Consider the following 20,840-nt stretch of genomic DNA (forward strand, 5'->3'; position numbering starts at 1 on the left):
TATAAGATAATTATGAGACAAATAATGTTAATGCTAAGTAATTAATTAAAAAATATAAAAAAAATTATCTTATCGAGATGAGAATATTAAGATGGATGTGTGAAGTTATTAGAAAAGATAAGAAAAAAAAATATCTATAATCGTGAACAACTATGTATCGCTTCCATAAATTATAAGATAAAAAAAATTATTTAAGATGATATGAGCATATACTAATGAGACATCCGAATGTGATATTCAAAAAGATAAAATAATTAATATTATTGATACGAGAAGAAATAGGGAAGGTTCTAAAAATAATTTAATAAAAATTATAAATAAAAATTTAAATATTCTAAATTGAATCAAACATATAACTTTTTAGGGATGATAAAAAAAATATAATTAATCCTAAATAATTATTATTTATGATATTCTTAATAATAATAATAATAATAAATTATTATTATTATTATTATTATTATTATTATTATTATTATTATTATTATTATTATTATTATTATTATTCATCCCCCGTCCCCCACTGTTGTCTCTCTTTCTCCCATCCGTTGCCGTGTTGAGCTTTGTAAAATAAGATTAAAAGTGAGATGGAAGTCAAAAATCGATCCACCATAAGCAGGCCCACGCTGATTCGCCCTCCGCCGCCTCTCCCTCCCCCTCTCCCGTTGGGATCAATACCAAGATCGAAGTGGGTTTCTTCCTTCGCATCCAAGCAAAGCAGGGCATCGAGAGTAGGGAGAGATTCGATAGAGAGAAGCAATGGTCGCTCGCAACTTCGTCGTCCGTCACAACGACGCGCAATTCCCCGTCGAGTGCGACACCGACTTCGGATTCGAAGTGAGATTTCCTCTTTCTTCTTCTTCTTCTTCCTTTGAGATCTTTTGTCTATCTCAACGGTTTTTTTGTGGTCTTCTCGCCGATTCTCATCTTCTGTTTACTATCAGGTCCTTCAGTACCAGATATTCTCGCTGACCTCCGTGCCACCGGAGGATCAAAGGGTATTATCTCCTCTATCTCTCTCTCTCTCCCAGTTGCGTCCTTTTGTAAGCCGAGATTAGGGTACAGCTGATTGAACTTGTACCGTGTTGCCCACGCAAGATATTGGTGGAGGATGGGGAACATGTTGTCACTGATGAGTCGGATCTCGAGTCCATTACTGATAAGCTCCGGTTGGTGTCCATTCAAGAAGAAGGGGAGAAGGCAAGAGCCGCCGAGGTTGAGAAATCCGACGAAGAATTGGCACGTATGTTGCAGGTTTTCTTCTTTTCTACCTTCCCTTTCTAATATGAAGGAATAATTGATTAGGAAAGGATTACCGAATGTTCAGTTGTGTTCCTTTTCCTTTCTGTCTTTCAGGCCGAGGAGGAGGCACTTTTGCTCCAGCAGTATGCTGCCACAGGTGATGGAAGAGAGTTCGAGCAGAGGGTCCGGTCATATGTCCAGCAGGTTCTCATGGTCGGTTTGAGATCTTGAAATGTTGTCTCGTTTCTTGATACACGTATATCTCTTTCTAGTGTGCTAATTGGTGATGCTAGTGTTTGGATAAACGTAGTATGAGGATCCACACCGCCAAGATGCTGCTCGGAAGACGGTTCCCATCGATGAAGTTGAGGAGAAGGCATTAGTCAGTTTGGCCAAGGTACAACCAGAAATATCTTTGTATGTGTATATTTCTAGCGTTTGGCCGTCATAAGCACAAATTAGCTCCGATGTCACTAAAAGAAGGGATATTAAAGAAGAAAAATAATAATAGTTGGGATGCTCTGATGAACATACATGTCATCAACAATAATTACCTGCAGAGTTTGATATTTAGCTGGAGAGAAGGACTTAGGGCATGGTTATGATTTTCTGGCTTCAGAGAAGCTAGTTCATGATTTAGAAATAATTGGCCTAGACCCAACCACTATTAATTTCATGAGGCACAAATGATAAAGAAGCAAATTCCTATGTCAGCCATCTAACATGGAAGATGTTCATAAGTATACTCTGGTTCTTAACTAGATGAATTGATGAGGATAAATGACTACTGGTTTAGATAGATGTTAACTGAGTCTGGGATGAGACATGTTCGAGGTATCTTGAATCGTGGTCATTTAAGGATCTGGTGCCTTGGGGTCGCAGATGCTTTGGTCTTGTTATGGAGGATGGGTGTGTCAGGTTGGATTCAGCTGCTTGCAATCGGATGCTTGAAAGTTGAAACCCTTGCAAAGAACTGGTCCTCGTGTATGGTTGCGACCATGAGGAAAAAAAAAGTTTTGGGTTCTGTCGACACCTACTTGGCAGTCTTAAAGAGCTTAAGGAGGAAAAGATGGCAATTTGTTGAATGAATCCTACTAATTGAGCTGTGGTAGAAATTTGTTTTTTAAGAGAATCCACTATGAACTTCGCAATGTTCTAAGAGAATCCACTAATTGAAACCCTTTGGAACAAGTTGGCAATTATGGATGTATCTTAGTCATCATTTTTAATGGTTGTTCTCTGTAAGAGTCTTTGTTTTCACTGTGCAAAATCTCGGTCCAATATAAGTTTTTAAACAGTTTTGGTCTAGTGCATAGTAGTACTAATCAGTATGCCTAAATTATAATATTGGAGTATTATTTTGATGTTGAAATAAGGTCGATATTGCAACATATTGGTATATCAGTACGTAGTTGGGACAATATGCTATTCTAAATTATGGGAAATTTTGAAACATATTTTGGCAGTTTTAGGTGTTGAGACTTGAGAGAGTTATTGAATCATTAGAATTGGGCACAGGTGGTCTTAGATTGTCTATTTATAGGATTTTATGGGATTATAATTTTATAACAAAGGAAAGTTTTACCAATTAGTTCCCTTAGTTTGAATTTGAATTTGTTGGAAATCCCAATTTGGATACACAATTGGAGAAAAACTATTATTTATCATTCACTTTAATTTGATGAACATGAGGTTTATTTGACCGTTTGTCCTTTTCACTAATGCCTTAGATCTTTCTTTCTCTGTTTTGTTGGTGTGTTAGCTTTATTTATCTACAAGCCAAAGGTAACAAAAGGAAATCTTGTTGCAGATATATGAAATATTGGGATCCATATACAAAATTATCTTTTCTCCCTCTATTGCTCTTCCTCTCTTTTGAATCTTAGGGGCATCAATTTATCACAAATTAATACACATTCTCTTTTTCATGTTTAACTATCTCACTTTGATTTTCTAAGACATGTTGTTGTATAATTGAAGAAAGATATGAACAACTTTTAATTATCTGAAATTTCTTGTCATTTATTTCAACTTTTCCTGCACTTCTTCTTAGCAAGGACTTAAATCTTGTGCTTACTGATCGGTATGAACTTGTATTTACTGGTCCGACAGCCAATATGTGGAGTGATGATTTTACTTCATCCAGTCCAAAAACCAAGCTTATGATGCAGTAAGCTTACTGTATAGGGCTTACAAGGCGAAAAACAAATTAGTACCAACTAATATCGAAATCTGACAACTGTTATCTCTTTCTCTATTTCTTTCTTTTGATCAATCTCTCTCTCCCCTCCTCTGTCATCTCCTTCACTATGATGTCATCGCTTTATCATCCTCCTCCCTCCTCGTCGTGTCATTGCCGCCTTCTCCTCCTCACCACTTAGTCGCTGCTTCTTCCTCCGTGCCACATCACCATCTCCTGCTCCTCCTTGTCTATTTCGGCACCTCTTCCTCCTCTTGATAGAGGTGCCCGTATTGATATGCATTGTTGTCGCCTCCTCATCAGCCTCCTTGTCATTGTCCTCCTGCTTTGTCTCCTCTTATTCCTCCTTTTCCTTCTCTTACTTCTTTGCCTCATTTTCCTCCTCTTTCTTCTTCTTCTTCCTCCTCCTCCTCCTCCTCACCAGGTAGTTGCTGCCTCTTCCTCCATGCCACATCACCATCTCCTGCTCCTCCTTGTTTATTTCAGCACCTCTTCCTCCTATTGATATGCATTGCTGTCTCCTCCTCATCAGCCTCCTTGTCATTATCCTCCTGCTTTATCTCTTCTTATTCCTCCTTTTCCTCCTCTTACTCGTTTGCCGCATGTTCCTCCTCTTTCTCTTCTTCCTCCTCCTCCTCTCTCTCTTGATCATTTGGTCTTGATGGTACCAATAATGTTGACTTGTATCTAGTGGCAGTAGGCTGGACCGTGTTGGTACTGGACTAAGATTTTAATCTATGAAGTCCTTTATTTTTTGTTTGACAACGCAAGATAGACAACTTTTTCTTTGAGCTTTATTTCATTAAGGATGTGATTGTAGGGTATGAGAAGAATGTAAATTAAGAGAAAAAAGAAAACAGATACTAAAGATTCAAAATAATGTCTATTCTGAGATATGAAACACTTTATTCTTTGTAGAAAATCTTCAGGTGAAGTCTATGAGCTTTTAAGGGATTTATATGCCTTTCTTCCATATAACAATAACAACAAAACCATATTGTCCCGACTATTTAGGGTTGGCTATATGGTTGCTGCCATTGAGGTATATAAAAAGTCATATTCATAATTAAATTCAAGGTTCGCCGTACTGCGGCATACGGGCGGCACGTACCAGTCCGATAGGAGATTGGTACAGGTGGCACATTTCGGTTTGTCGGTACACCCCATCGTATTGTGTGTCAGTACGTCAATACGAATTGGTACGTACCATATCGATGGTTGGTCAGTATACTGGTCCGGACAGGTAAGGTGAACCATAGTTAAATTAAGAATATTTAAATATTTATTTATAGTTTCTAATAAAGACTTTATAGGTTTCCTTCTCCCTCTTATCGTACCACTAATACTAATTGTTTTATATCTTCTAACTACAATATGTCAATATCTATTGGCCTCCTTGGCACATGTTCTTATTATGTTTAACAACTCCTTATTTTATCTTTTATCAAACCTACACATAACTGTTCATCTAATCACAACGCCTTTGTTCCATGCGTTATAAAATTCATATATTTTCCTAGATGTTCCAGCAGATGCTGCAGTATAGAGTCTATTTTAAGCATAGATCCAATTTTTTATACTCTTTTTTCTTCCATTTGTCTATGTATTTCAAAGTTCAACAGTATCCTGTGATATTCAATATATGGAAGACAATTCTTTGAAGTTTGAACTCTAAACAGGCTTAGTGCAAGCACATGTAAGTAGGATATAATCAATGTTCTCATTGGAGGCTGGTAGGAGGAGCAGCATTACTCAAAGTTTTCACTAGAGGCTGGTGGGAGGATATGCATTAGATTTCTGTTTCTTCTTCACTTGGATTTATGTTGTATCTTATTCTTCAAAGTCAGCGACATAAATATTTTCACATTCAGGGGCCTTGCTAGAATACAAGCCAAGGTCATCTGATTTATAAAATGTCGACATAAGATCACTTTGCTTACATGGGGCAGATCTAGTATTTTGGATTGTAGCATTATAAATGTTTTTCTACTTGCAAATATCATAAAGAAGAGACATTGGTTCATGGAAGTGGTATTAGTTATGCCACACGAGAAAGAAGGTTTACTATTTTAAATTCCTTCCCAAACATTAAAAATTTATTGGTTTCTTGGTAACTCTATATTGGTGTCAAAGTTGGTCATCAATCTAACATATCGAAATGGATTTGGCCTAGATTGCTTCTCTGAATAATTGCCTCTAAGAACCAACTAAGTTAGGTTTTACTTAGATATTTTGACTAAGATGTCCCGACTTGGATCTCTTGGCTCAGACCCTAGTCGATGCGGACATGAGTCGAGGAATCCTACTCATGATATTTTCACTTTCTACAAAACTTATGTCGAAGACATGCCTTTTGAGATCCTTTCGATGCTCAAGTTAGTTTATGTCCGAACCAATGTTAAAAGATAGAGGAGGTCTGCTGAGGTTTTATGAAGTAAAAAAGCTTGTTGCATGCATGGATAGGCTCCTATTTATAGCCCACAGACCTAATCGTATTTCTAATTTGGAGAATGTTTTATGTTAGGATTTATACTGATGTGAAACATTTCATTGGCTTACTTTATTGTCTTCTGGTTAGCTAGGCTTCACAATGGAGTACTGATTAGGGGAGAATATTCATCATATCACTATCTAAAAACAACTTTCTCACAAGTGATTCACTTAGACAAGATTCTTCCAAACAATTTGTTGATCATGGAAAACAATTCTACCTTTGTTTGCCATAATAGGATTGTTGATGGAACCCAGTAACCTGAAAATCCAACCCAAACCTGACTTGAAATTTCTGCTTCAGATTCGTTGTTGTATCAAGGCTCGTCCTTAGGAGCATATTTCGACGTGTTGTCACGGACTTAGCTGGTTTTGCCTAAGTCGTGCGGCACCCATGCGTGTCCGTCCGCAAAGGTCAACCTCCCCGAAGCCTCCCATTGTCCCTTAGGACAACCAAAAGAGAGAACGGGTTAGAGAGAACGCCTCAATCGGGATACACAAGCAAACATCTCCGAAAAACACTTCATAGACAATGCAAATTACAAACAGACTTTACAAGCTCTGAACAGTGGCACAACAAAGGGTAAAATGGTCCATTACAAACCGAAAATCTCTCACACGTGTCCACATAACACAACTTTTATTTACAAGCCTAAAGAGGCCACCAACCCAACTAAAATGAGACTATTAAGCCTTCGGCCGCCCCTCTATATGTTGTACAAGGCATGAACATGCCAAAAGACACGGACATACATAAGCATTACATCAAACATCCTGTTTCGAAGTTTGTCTGTGACATTCTCCCCCACTTATTCCTTCGACGTCCTCGTTGAAGCCTTTGTCGACACCGCAACTCCTCGCCTTTGCTGAGTCTTCAATCTTCTGCTCCAGCTACAATGCGCCTCTTGGCTTCTTGCTGCTCTCCGCTGCTGTTTTTGAGTAGTCGAACCTTTGATCCGCCATGCTGCTTCAACTCACCAATGACTCTGACTCTGGTGTGGGGTTGGCTGAGTTGTGTTGATCCTTGTTGATTCCTGCGGATTCCCCATGCTGCTTGAACTGGGTGGATGCTTGAAATGAAGGAAAAGACCATCCTTACTGCGCCAGTCTCTCAAATTCCTCATGCTGCTTGAACTGGGTGGATGCTTGTTGGAGCTTTAACGAGCATCGTCTCGCAAACTTCTGAAGTTTTGGGTCATTCCTCCATAAAATTTGCTCATTGACTCTTCTTTCACTTAGTTGTCACATCCAAGTAGGTTCGCATCACTTCTGCTTTCGATTGGCATTTCATTGGGAAATGAAGCGGACAATCTACTCTCAGTAGCACTGATCACCATTGGTGAGGATTTGACAACTATTGTCTTCCATTATCTTCGAAGGGTCTTTGAATTTGTGCAGAGCTCCTCTGCTGGATAAATAAGAGAATTGAGGTACTCGGTTTCGCCCATTCTCTTAAGAGTTGAGAAGGCAAAGGTTACTTGACTTCGCCCGCCTCCTCGAGGTTGTACTCCATGCATCGAGCTGGTTACTAGCCTTCGCCTGCTCTTTGCTCACACTTCTGAAGCACTTGAAGTGTTTGCACTCCTTGCGTTGAGTTAGCTACTGTGATTCACCTTCTCAATGCCATCGAACTTCTGGAATGTAGGAAGTTTTCACCCCAACTTGGAGTAATTCTCTCATAGGTTTGGTCGCCTCTGGGATTGTACCGTCTTCTCCATCAACCCTGCCGCCTACTCCACTGAGTAGCAAAGGTACAGTACCGCGTACTGCCTGCTTCATTCCTTGGTTATGCACTCTTGCATGACCCGAAGTCCTTCACTTTCGGCTATCTTGATGAGAAGCTCATTGACATCGGTCTTACGAAGTTCCTCGGCCTCTGCCCTTCAGCCTTGTCTCAGTACTTGGAGATTGCCTCTGCATGCTCCACCTCCTCGGCCCCTTTCACGACCAAGCGCTCTCCCTCCATGAGAGCAAGGGATCAATGACTTTCATGGAAGTCCTGCCTCTGCGGTACCATGGCGCTGCCATGCCTATGGCACTACTATCCGTCGCCTCGCATCTACATCTCTTTTCTTCACAATCAATAGATATGCCTCTATAACACTCCTCCGAGTTCACCTCCATTCTAACTGATTGCTTGACTTTGGGTAGCTAAGTCCCTCTGGACTCGTCGTCGCTTCCTCGCCCCTTTCGACCCCCTGCTTCAACACCTCTGTGTTCTCCAAGCAGTCTGTTTGGTCGATGGAAAGACATACTGCAACTCCCATGCATGGCTTCTGCCATCGCTTTGTAGGGTTTGCACCGATTCTGTTCTCCTTAGCTTCCTTGGTAGCAACGTTCGCTTACTCGACCTTGTCCTCTGACTTGTCGGGCTCCCTTAAGCGAATATGAGCTCTGGAGTAGTCCAACTCTCCAGTTGCTTCGATCATACCTCTGCATGATCAAGTCCCCCCCATGGAACTCACTGGTACTTGCATTCGAACTTTTCCCTAGGTGGAACCCAGCCCCCATATGCTGATGACCAAGGTTTTCATCCGATGCAAAATTCGATGCACGCACGGAAGACCCGCCTCTGCGGTACCATGGCCTTCACTCCTTGAATCCATAGCCCTTCTTGCCGTCGTGTTTTTCACCGAAGTGGAGCTTCCAGTAGCTCCCGATCATACCTCCATATGATCTAGTCCCTCACGGGACCGAGTCGTGTGTATCGCATTGCCACGAACTGTTCCACCACGATCCGCTGCACCATGTCGCCTCCTGGTGACATCTCCATTGCATTCTGATCCTTGTGGAATAAACTCGAATTGTGAACCCTCCATATGTGTGGCCTCTGCCAATACATCGCAGGGACTCCTCCACCTTCGATTTTGTTCGCTCCGTTGGCAATCGACCTTCATCCACCCACTCTTGGGTCACACCTAGATGAAGCACCGCTCTAGGACAGTCCGTCGCCTAGTAGCTCCCGAAGTCCACCGATTTCACTGTAATTTGTGTACCATTGTCTGGATCCTGGGCCTCTGCCCCTACCAGCACAATCTCCGCTGCGCACTGCTTCCTTCATGGCAACTTGAATGGCAACACTGTGGCATATTCTTCAAGAGTACCCGCCTCTGCGTCCTCTTGCCCCGTGCTAAGGCCTTCTGAACCCAACTTCGCCTTCGCAAATTGAGTCGCCTTAGTTCCTCCATCAAATGCTCCTCCGAGATAAGGTGCATGTGCCCAGAAGCTCCCTTCGTCTTTGGCACCATGCAAGATGAGTCCGCTCCGTTAGAAAGAAGGACCCATGGAACAACATGATCTTACTCTTGCCTCTGCAAGAGTTCATGTCCTTGACCTCTGTCTAAGAAAAGCACTGTGCCTCTGCTCCATGTTCCAACTTCTATGATGGCTCCCTTCATGCGGCTTGGGTACTTCGCCAAGTTACACCCAAGTTGCTCCGCTCCTCGTTTTTGCATTGAGTCGATGGTGGCCCTCGCGCCCACCATTCCACGGGTCAGCCCTCCCTTGAGTCCGATCTCCACATCGACTCCAAGTGTGCCTTCATTTAAGTTGCTTTGGGTCGCTCCCCCACTTGATCTCACAATGCATCCACCAATGCATTCTCTCAAGCGAGATCATGCAACGACTCCTCGCCGCTTGCTCAGTCCATCGAGCTTCGTGGAGTTGTTGTTTGTTGAGGTACTCCTCCTCAACATGTGAGGTCTGTCTCACATGATTCTCCCTCTGGAGAGCCGGGACTTATCCCTCCTGGATAACTATCCCGTTAGAGCAACATCTCTCTTCGTTTGGGAGACCACTATCCCCTTGGACTACTCCGATCTGCTGAACAAACTGTGCATTGTTCTGCCTCCTGCAAACGCACTTGCTAGATTACGACTCCTCGTCAATATAGTCCCCGCTGCACCCCTCAAGGCCTAGCAACATGCTGAACTCGTTGCACACTTCAGCCTCCTACGGACGTATCCTTCACATGTCGAAGAGAAAGTTTCAATGCTCCATGGCGCCGAGTTTCGGTCGCCTTAGGATGGCCACGAACATTCCATCGTCCGCATACAAGCCCATGCATGAGTACCAAATTCTTCGAGTTAGCAATTCCCCTCACCTCTGTGAGCTTTGCATAACTCTTTTGGTCGTTGAGCAACTCATTCCACCTTGCATGGTCTCATCCTTTACCAAGCGCCTCGCTTGGCTTGAGCACCATCAAGTATGGTTGTCAACGTTGAGCCGTAGCTCAAACTTAGCCATCCCAACCTTTGTGCGCTCCACATTCTTCCAAGTTTGCCTGTTCTCGTGGTGCCTCTTGCGCGAAGGGTTGGTCATTCCTCTGAATGCCAATCTCAGATGCCCGCTCCTCTGAGCGACTCCTTTTCCCTACATCTCCATGCCCGTTTTCTCCCAAACGATCGCGCGTGTGCTGACTGCCCTCAACGCAGCCCCGCTAGGTCCTCCACGTTTACATGCTAAGTGTTTCTATGAGTGCTTGTCCCGCTCTGATACCATCTGTCACAGACTTAGCTGGTTTTGCCTAAGTCGTGCGGCACCCATGCGTGTCCGTCCGCAAAGGTCAGCCTCCCCGAAGCCTCCCATTGTCCCTTAGGACAACCAAAAGAGAGAACGGGTTAGAGAGAACGCCTCAATCGGGATCCACAAGCAAACATCTCCGAAAAACACTTCATAGACAATGCAAATTACAAATAGACTTTACAAGCTCTGAACAGTGGCACAACAAAGGGTAAAATGGTCAATTACAGATCGAAAATCTCTCACACGTGTCCACATGACACAACCTTTATTTACAAGCCTAAAGAGGCCACCAACCCAACTAAAATGGGACTATTAAGCCTTCGATCGTCCCTCTATATGCTGTACAAGGCATGAACATGCCAAAAGACACGAACATACATAAGCATTACATCAAACATCCTGTTTCGAAGTTTGTCCGTGACAGTGTGGGATCCAAATTTGATGGACCTTACCCTAAATCAGCTGTAGCATAATCGGGTCAAATTAAAATTTTTTTTTCCCATCCATTATTCTCTTCTTTTGTTCTAATGTTGCTGAAGTACTTCTCCCACCTTATTTTTATACCTTTTGCTTATAAAGCTTGTCTTTGGAGGTGTAGTTTGGGGTTTATCCCTTGTCCCCTAGTACATTCTTTTTCCAATATGTGCTTAATAAATATCACCGTGGGATTATGCCTAGTAAGTTCATTTATCATGAGAGCAAATAGATAGAGTTTCATGGTTGCTATTTGGCGCAACTTGATAGTAGTTAGTAGCTCACTTATCTTGCCTCCTATCATCCTTATACTAGTATTACTTCATGCTTGTCCTTATATGTACTGTGATGTCTTTTTCTGAAAACTCACTTATTCATAGTTTCTGTCTGTATTCGACCCACATAAGGTGATTTGCCTGCTTTGGAAGGTCAAATGTTTCTGTCTAGATCTCCGTTGCATACTCACTCGGAACACTATCATATGCAAACTGTATTTAGCAATTAATGTGCTTACCATATCATCAATTTGCAACCAGCAGCAATTGGTATTCTTTCTTTAGAGGTTGACTGTCAATTCCAATGGATGGTATAGATGATGCTTTATGTATGAATACATCTGTTCCTGTTTTAATTTTTACTATGGAAATTATAGGATGGAATTTTGAGACCTTCAAAAGATGAGACAGATCATGCATTCTTGCTGCAGTTGCTTTTCTGGTTCAAACAGTCATTTAGGTAATGGTACCAATTCTATTATCAAAATTTTCTCTTTCTTTGGAAATGTTTATACGCCTTCTTGTTCTGGGATCCACAGCATGCTGTACAATCCATTTGCACTAAAATTTTGATTATTTATCAAATATTTTTCAACTTTCTGTCCTTCAAATATTACTAGTTGGATATTTGAATCTCATGGATGCATGTCATTAGCTCTAGAAATATTTTTTAATCTTTATATTGAAATACTTATAACTTTTTCAAGAAAATGAGTGATTCATTTATAATTTCATCATTGTGCTTTATATTCTATGTGATTAATTCTTACTTTAATTATTTTTTCTGCAATTAATTGTCACATATTAGGACAAAATTGATCTCTTCCATAGTAGGTTAAAAGGGGAATCTGAAGAGTACTTTATAAGACAATTTACTTTTCCTAGTTGTAATATTAATTTTCATCAACCATGTCAGTCAGCTTTATCTGTCCATTCATTTACTTTACTTTTGTAGGTGGGTCAACTCACCACCTTGTGATAAATGTGGTGGTGGAACTAACAGCATTGGCATGGGTAATCCAGATCATTCTGAGATAGAATTTGGTGGTCAACGTGTTGAACTTTATAGGTACAATAAAGAAGCACAAATCTAATGTTAGGATTTGATATAATATCATAGCTTTTGTTATCTTGATTATAGCATTATTGCTTTACTTGACATCAGTTTTCTCTCATCATTTTTAAGGAGCTAGAATTTACCTTGAATGTTTGAGATAAGAAAGATATAACTTATATCTGAATATTTGATAGTGCATTATGAGCTAATTGACTGGAGCCTTCTATAAGAAGAATGATGAGTTTATTTAATGAGGTTGTGATAAGGTGCATTCAATGAAGTAACTTAAAAGAGCTCATAAATTACAACAGGGAAAAAAGAACAAATTCCAATTCACATCACTCAAGTGGCTTATGTGTAGAACATGAGAATTTAGTTTTAAAAACATCCATACTAATTATAACAGTAGGGATAAATGAGTGGATTGAAGTATCGACGATAGACAATAGTAAAGGAGCTTCTATAAACAAATTTGAATTATTTATTAGCATTGTTGCATAATTTTTACCAAATTCTGCGTCAATTTTCTTAACATACTAAACTTGAAATCCAGCCATTTAACATTAAATAAGCCACTAGTTTATTCACATTAAATTGTCTCGACTCTTTTTGTTAGTTAGGTATAGTTCACACCTTGTGCATTTGGTTTCTGTACTTATTCTTCATGTAGGTTTGAAAATGACTGAACTTAAGGGCAAGAAATGTTTTATTTTACTATATTGGAGACAAACTCTGTTCTCTGTTATTGGAGAATTCTATAGACTAGCATAGTCTAATTGCTAACTTTTGGGTATTGTCAATGTAGGGAATAAATATAATTTGCCTTTTCATAATTGACTAATCAGTTCTTTAATGCTCTCCTTATTGGGCATACCCTTTATACTGCAATCCTTTGTATATGTTTTTTCCACTGCAGTTAAAATTCACATGTTCCAACGTTGATAGTGTTTACCTTGTTATTTTCATCTCTCTTACTTCACCTTTGTAGGATCTTTGTGGTTCTATTGCATTCCCCAATTTGTTAAGATTTTTGAAATAAAATGTAATGTAACCATTATGATCTTATTTTTTTCAAATTGGTGACTCACTGTCAGGGGTTTTTCTTATCTCAGAGGTTCCAGGCTTGAAATTCTTCTTGAATCTATTATTACTGCCTAATCAAGAACAATTAATGTTTAGTCATAAGTAGTCTATTAAAATGGTTAATGAGGACATTACTTGTCACCATATAGCCTCTTGGTTTCTTGAGTGTTCCTCTCCTGCTAATATCCACTCTAGACATCAATATTCTTTTCTTTTTAACAGTTATGTTGATCCAAATACATCTTTTCATGACTTTATGTTACTATGTTGATGAGTAACATTTTTCAGTTGCAACATTTGCTCGAATATTACTCGTTTTCCACGCTACAATGATCCGTTAAAGGTAAGTTGCTTCTTTGAATTAATTATTCGATTACTGGAAATGCATCCTCTGATATTACTATTATTATCCTTTTTCCAGCTTCTACAAACAAGGAGAGGGCGATGTGGGGAATGGGCTAATTGTTTTACACTCTATTGTCGAGCTTTTGGATATGAAGCTCGTCTGGTTAGTTGATGACAGCTTGTTGTTCAAGTATGATAATAATGCCATGTGTTCACTGTGTACTGTGTTTGCTGTATGAATCAGACTTTTTAACATTTGATTATATATGAGATTCCTGTTGGCTGCTTGTATTATAAGGGACGGAAGTTCCACATTCATTGATAGTTTCTCAAAGTGAAAAATTAATTCTACATGCTTATACATTAGTTTTGATGTACTTGAATTCTACTTGTAGACTGCAACTTGATGGATGCCATTATCAGCTATATTCCGTTCCTTTCCTTTCTCTTTGTATTGGGTATATTACACAAGTTGTTCTTTGTCCATAGCATCAATTCAAATTAGTTCATGAACTTCAATTTGTCTCAATTAAGTCCTCAAATTTTAAAGTTTAATTCATTGTGGTATTTCAGTCAACCAGTGTCAGTACTTCTTGATGAAATGATGCCTTGCATGTGCAAACACTAAAAGCGGCAGGAACTTCCTGTACTTAGAATGTCTCACTTTCCCTTTCTCTTTATTTTACTATGGACCCTGTTGAGCCCATGGCCAACAATGCAGCAAAGCTGAGAAGGTCATCTCTTGTCACCCTCTTTGCTTCATGTCCCCTCTGACTACAAGCCTTGATCATTGTGGACCACGTCATCCATCTTAGTTGTCGTTTGACACCAAGAACAGTTGTTGCTCTCTCGAGATAGCATGGTACTTTCAAGTTTCAACAAACAGAAGAAGAGGAGAAATGTGGACCTACTAGCAGCCACCTCTCCTTTACTTCGTTCAAATTGGCACTAAGCACCACCATTCACCAACTCCAAGTTACCCCTTGGATCCTGTAACAAAGGAAGGGCAGTGCAAGCATCTCCTTCTCCTCCCTCTGTTTTTGTCATTCTTTGGCCACCAAGCTCGACAGTTGCCAACTCAAGCTTGCGTGACCCCTACAACAAAGAGAGGAAGAGAGGAAGTGGGCATGTTTCCCATCACATCTCATAGATTTGTTTGTTTAAACCGGCATCAAGTATGCTGTTGATTACTCGGTCCATGCCTTCATGACAAGAGTAAATGAGAGCTGAGAGCTCTGTCCAAGTCATCCACAGTAGCAAGCCGCTACATGCTGTCATAGTTGTCATGTGCTATCAAATGCTATGTCATGACCGTGGGCCTTGCCAAGCCCTACATCAAATGCACACATAATGTGTAGCACAAAAGATGGGCTTTTTTTTGCACTGCTATCTTTTAGATTTTCTAAATTGCAATATTTTATCTTGCTTTTCATCCGTCTCTTGACATTAATACAGGAAGTTCATGAAGATTCATTTTTGGGCTTAACCTTGTTGAGTGGATTAATTTCATTTTCATCCTTAACAGGAATTTATTTTCTCTAAGAAATTTCTCATTTGCCTTTTTCATGCTTCATTTATAGATATTGGATTTCACTGATCATGTTTGGACAGAGTGCTTTTCTCATTCTTTGGGAAGGTAATGTTATGTTTGGTCAGCAGCTTTTGACTTATTGAATCTGACGTGATAAATATCTGATAGCTTGAATGCTAATGCTGTCACTAATTTATGAGACTTTATGTAGATGGATGCATCTTGATCCATGTGAAGGAGTATATGATAATCCATTATTGTACGAAAAAGGGTATGCTGATTTTATTCTAGTAAAAATTATATCAATCATATTATCAAATAACTGATATATGCTTTTACTAAAGCTGGAACAAGAAGCTAAACTATGTAATTGCTATTGCCAAAAATGGAACTTATGATGTTACCAAACGTTACACAAGGAAGTGGCACGAGGTAAACTTATGGTGTTTGAGTTGCTATCATTGTTTACCTTTGTGGAAATCATTGGTCAATGTTACTTATTTTCAGGTCTTAGCTAGACGGATCCTTGCAACAGAAACTGTTGTGGCTTCTGTACTTTCCTCCATAAGAAAAGAGTGTCGTAATGGGTATTCACCTGAAATACTTCAAGTGCTGGAGAATTTTGATAAGAAAGAAGCAGAGGAACTTGAGAGAGAGGTTTATCTTCAAGTTGATGCTTCTGTATCATTACCTGGAAGGCAAAGCGGGGCTATAGAATGGCGAAGAGCAAGACTTGAGTGTGGTTTTAGTGAGAGTAACTCATTGAGCTGTTCTTCGTGTCCAGTACGAATATGTGTAGATGATCATGTTACAGGCATCTACACTGCCTTTGCTCTTTTGTGCTCTCAAATTAATGTTGAAAATCTCTCACCAGCAAACTTTCTTGAAGTTCTAAAAATGCTAAAAGACTTGCTGATGAATCTTAAGACTAAGTCCTTCAGAAACAGGACGTCTCTTTTGGAGCTAAATGAGTCTCAGATTTCTGACAAGATGATGCTCTATATTGAAGGATTGCTGTCAGCTATTTCATTGAAACGAGAGTCAGAAAACAATGGAAATGTTTGTGTTTCTTTATCAGGCGATCCTGTTCAAACTTCTATAGCTTTGCCAGTGGCATTGGATGTGGTTAATGAAATTATGGATAACATGAAGGGAAATGACGATTTTCCCATAAATGTGCAATTCCCGAAAGTGAATAGACTGTCTTCTGGCTCAGTTCTTGCAAGCGGTGAACAACTCCCTTTTGGGATTGTGAGTAACATAAATTGGTTCTCGTCTTTAGTTACTTGATAACAGTTTTTTTATTGCTAGCTCTCTGAATTTTCTAATGTTTATTGGTAATTCCAGGCTACATCAGCTTTTGATGGTATTCTATCAACCAAATGGGAAGAACCAAATGGAGCCAAAGGTTCAAAGTTTGACAGTGCAATCCAATTTATTTCCAGAACTCAATCTTTGCTATCTATCTCTTCATCATATATATATATATTTACAAGTTTCATTTTTTGAGACAATTACAGTTTAGTATACCTCAAAGTTCTCATGCCTTAAATGTTCTGAATTGTAATTTTGTTTTTATTATCTTCCTCTTTAAAACATGTTTACTTTCTCGATTATCTGTTAATTGGCCTGTTAACCAGCTTAGCCTGAACCAACTATACCTAATCTAGCCAAACTTATTGCAAACTATATTTGATCATTAAGGTTTGATTGACCATGGGTTAAGTATGACAGATTGCTAATTGAGTTGGATGAATCATGGGTTGTTGTGTTCCTTGATTGCTTGGGGCTTGGTTAAACCTCTAACTCAATCCAACCTGTCTGAGATGCACATCTAGTTTTGCTCTCATTTTTTTTATGGTTAATCATATATTATTAACCTGTGATAGGTTCAATTTTGTGATACCTATTCCATTTAGTATTTCCTTTTCCTACACAATGTTGATCTAATTTTACCTCTTATCGAAAATTCTATTATATAGAAATGTCAGTGATATCTGAATCTTTTACAATCTAAGGAGAGGGCTAACTTAGTCAAAAATACCAACAAAACTTACAAAGAAGATACAACACAAGAAGTCCATAATTTTTTTCCGTTTACATTATTGGTGTGAGGCCAACTCTGTGCACAAGGTGATGTGAGATCTCACCATAGCAAGTCCATTTTGATCCTTCCACTTTCTTTGACCTTCTTCGGCTTATTTTTAATGATATTATGTGGTTTCTGATCACACTTCTCATGGCAACCAGAATTGACATCTTCTTTGCCTTGCAAAGACAAAACTGTTGTCTAATAAGGATGACATTTTTTTCTTAAGTTGCTTGTAGCTTGTATTGTGATGTCAAAACATGTTTGAAGCAAACAAAACAAATGTTTATGTCTGATTTAACTGGGAAGACACCCAGAACTACTGTTTATCTTAGTTTGTTTTGGGTTTTGATTGTAAAACCTATAGTTTTGATCTGCTATTGAAAGATTTTAGCACGTTTCAAGGTCCCTGTTCGTGGTGAAACCAGCATAATGTTTGCGGTGAAATTCCAAACATGTCACTCTCTAAGTTTTGCATGATGACCTGCTGCTTCATTATTAATGTTTTCTATTGGAGTATTGGTATCACCATTTGTTGCTTTTTCATGTCACCAATTGAAGATAAATACTCTACTGAACTCTCTTTTATAAACTTGTTTTGGTCAAGCTAATGCGTTTGTGAACTCTCTTTATCTATCAGTGATTCCTATTCTTGTGTCATTCAAAATTTTCAGGATGCTGGCTTATTTATGGAGTTTCTGATGACCAAATGTATGAGCTTCAGTCATATGATTTGCTATCAGCTAATGATGCTCCAGAAAGAGATCCAATGGACTGGTATAATACTTCACTTACTTAATGCTTATTATCTTATATTTTCCTTAATAAAATTGAAACTCAAAGATTGTTTTGTCATTAGTAATTTTTATTACTAGGATCTTGAACAATGGCTTTGAAATGATAGAACTGTGGTAGTATTCTATAATATAATATGCAAGCATCTAGAAGGCACTAGGTATATCACTTCATATCATGTCCTAATGCTCAATGGTTGATAACTTCCATATGTTTTTAATATTGTAAAAATTACATAGTATTCAACTGTTATGGATGAGTGGTACATATGTTCAGTAATCCAACCAGGTGTTTTAATGCAAGCAGCTCATAGAATATATAGCCTGCTTGGCTGTAGTATGGTTACTGGGATCTCTCTTCTACCTGGTTTCACAGTTCAGATCCCTCGGATCCAATTGATGATCTTTTTTGCTTGCTATATTGTTGTCATTTTAATTGAGGATGTGAGAATTGAATGTTATAGATCAGACATTACGAACCTCATGCATATTTTAGAATCTTGATATCAGATATTAGGAACTATCACTGCACTATTGTGAGGTCTGATAAATATTCTTTTGTATTATTTTCAGCAATTTATGTAATTTCATTTAGGCAAATTTTTGATAGATTTATCTGTCTGTAACTTCTATCGATTTAAGATATATGAAATCTAGAATTATAAACTCTTAAATCGACAAATAAATATAGATTATGGTCAAACAGAAGTACTAAATTCACCATAATGTCTGACTAATTAAGATACCATTTAAATTTATATCAGGAGCAATGGAAATCCTTTTGGTCCTTAAATTTGCATCTAATCTGATCGATATTTCAATGAACACCACCATCATCTCGATTATGGATCCTTTGTGTTTTTCTCATTTATGTTTTTTCTGAATATCCTGTTGATTGTTGAAATAGTCTGTATATGCTGGTATCTTGTTCATGTTCTTGAATTCCAGAATCTCGACTTTGTGGATCTAGACTCAAGAAAACCTTTATTTTTTAAGCTATTCCTGAAACAACAGTGATACATCTGATCTCTATCGAAGCATATTAAAGTTGGTACAGAATCTTGACTTTATGGATCTAGACTCCTCGAGAAAACCATTATTTTGCAAACTATTCCTGAAACAGCAGTGATAGGTCTGATCTCTATCGAAGCATATTAAAGTTGGTATATAGGAAAACGAACCTGTTTATATAGGGCATTGAGATGTTAGATCTCCCTCTTTGTGAACTTCTAATCCTTGTTGGTTTTTCTCTTTTTCAACTGTCATTATCTTTTGAATCACACACATTTGTGATGTTCTTCTATACTCACGATTTTATACTCTTATTTTCTGACCATGGTATAATTGTAAGGGCAGAAGGTGTGAACATTAATATTATTCCAATTATACACTGATTTAGTGCCTTGAACCAAAGTTTTAAATAATTATCAATTTTCTAGTTATACGCCAATTATCTCTGTGAAAGGTAAGAAAGTGAAGACATAGACAAGAGATCTTTCAGTGGCGAAAAGACAAAAAAATTAAAAAAAATCTTTAATTTCTGCGTTACGAAGTTTAAGAATTTTCACTCGTTAATTCTCCACCAACTACAGTGTCCAAAAAGCAAGATAAACAAGGACGAAAGAGAACATATTTATTTTGTGAGGATCATACATATGATGAACACTAGAATACGATATATGTTCTAATCCTTACTTGTTTTGCTAATGTATCATATATTTTCCCAGAAATAAAGATATTTTATCAGAAATCATTATTATTAGCTAAGCTAATCTCCTATAGTGTGGGGAAAGCCAGTGGAGGATTCACTTAAATGAAATGACTCTACTTGGTCTTGCATCATGAATAGACTAGTTAAACAGCATCAGAAAATAGCAAAATCATGTTATGAGCTCAGGGTGTTGTGGTCAAATTTTGATCTGTAGGATTGTGGAGGGAAGCGAAGATGGAGGCTCAAGCTGGAATGTGTTGGATGAACAGAATTCTCAGATATTCGAGAGGCGTTTTCAGCGGAAAACCTTTATGGTAAAGAAGAAGTGCATGTCCAAAGCGTTTAGGTATATTATCTTCAAAGCGTCTTGTTCTTCTATCTAATTATCCGTGTGCTAATTTCTTGACATTGAACCTTGATTTTGCCAGATTCAGGTTCCTAGCAGCCAGAGATGTTAAAGCAAATTCTAGGTTTCAGATAGGAGGCATCGACCTCTATGCAAAACCTTACTAGTTTCTTGGGATATCCTACATGAACTGATGTTCTGAGTGGAGGATGTAATGTCCACAAACAAACGATAAATGTGAGCATAAGTTAAAAGCAACGAATAATAATCCCATCTATTTACTCCAAGCATTCAACAGTTATAATTTGATTGTTCAAAGTGTTTTTTGTAATCTGTGGCTCACATGATACTAAGTTATGGAAGATTGTTGTGTTGCTAATAAAAAAAGAGAATTTGTTTTGGCATTTGTTGTGGTGCGTTTAGCACACGCCATGGTATTTTAAAGTCATGTTTACAAGTTCCATTTATCATTTGCAGACGCTTTCATGTATCAATCACTTCTCTTGAGGTTTAGGTGTAGACTTTCTTGTCGATTATTTAATATTCTTCTAATGTTTGAATGTTTTTTTGCCCGCATAAAGAACGATTTGTTGTTGTCACGGACAATCAGTTGTTCTATAATGTTTTTGGATTTTGTTAGGTGTCTACTAGACGATGGTTTATTTTATATATAATTTAT

At 38.6% G+C, this 20,840-nt stretch overlaps 1 protein-coding gene across 2 annotated transcripts; it reads left to right on the forward strand.

Annotated features, from left to right (window-relative positions):
* Positions 1-615: 615 nt before the first annotated feature.
* On the forward strand, positions 616-20,565 carry LOC135581542 (peptide-N(4)-(N-acetyl-beta-glucosaminyl)asparagine amidase-like). Of its 2 annotated transcripts, none has more exons than XM_065107083.1 (17): positions 616-837; positions 945-998; positions 1,099-1,254; positions 1,357-1,455; positions 1,553-1,639; positions 11,583-11,665; positions 12,161-12,274; positions 13,634-13,688; positions 13,767-13,853; positions 15,271-15,326; positions 15,433-15,492; positions 15,566-15,653; positions 15,729-16,472; positions 16,569-16,629; positions 17,985-18,087; positions 20,030-20,161; positions 20,244-20,565. In XM_065107083.1, the coding sequence occupies exons 1-17, from the start codon at positions 760-762 to the stop codon at positions 20,326-20,328; spliced, it is 2,142 nt and encodes a 713-aa protein (XP_064963155.1). In that variant the 5' UTR covers positions 616-759; the 3' UTR covers positions 20,329-20,565. The 2 variants fall into 2 exon arrangements, with proteins under 2 accessions (XP_064963155.1, XP_064963156.1); XM_065107084.1 differs by having other exon boundaries at positions 1,099-1,243.
* The last annotated feature ends 275 nt before the right edge of the window (positions 20,566-20,840 follow it).

Source organism: Musa acuminata, chromosome BXJ2-4 (assembly GCF_036884655.1).
Source record: "Musa acuminata AAA Group cultivar baxijiao chromosome BXJ2-4, Cavendish_Baxijiao_AAA, whole genome shotgun sequence".
NCBI classification, from domain to species: domain Eukaryota; kingdom Viridiplantae; phylum Streptophyta; class Magnoliopsida; order Zingiberales; family Musaceae; genus Musa; species Musa acuminata.

Coding starts and splice junctions, on each gene's coding strand:
- LOC135581542 (XM_065107083.1), top strand. CDS start 760: ATGGTCGCTCGCAACTTCGTCGTCCGTCACAACGACGCGCAATTCCCC. Junction 11,666..12,160: donor TGGTTCAAACAGTCATTTAG/GTAATGGTACCA, acceptor TTACTTTTGTAG/GTGGGTCAACTCACCACCTT. Junction 16,473..16,568: donor AACAACTCCCTTTTGGGATT/GTGAGTAACATA, acceptor TGGTAATTCCAG/GCTACATCAGCTTTTGATGG.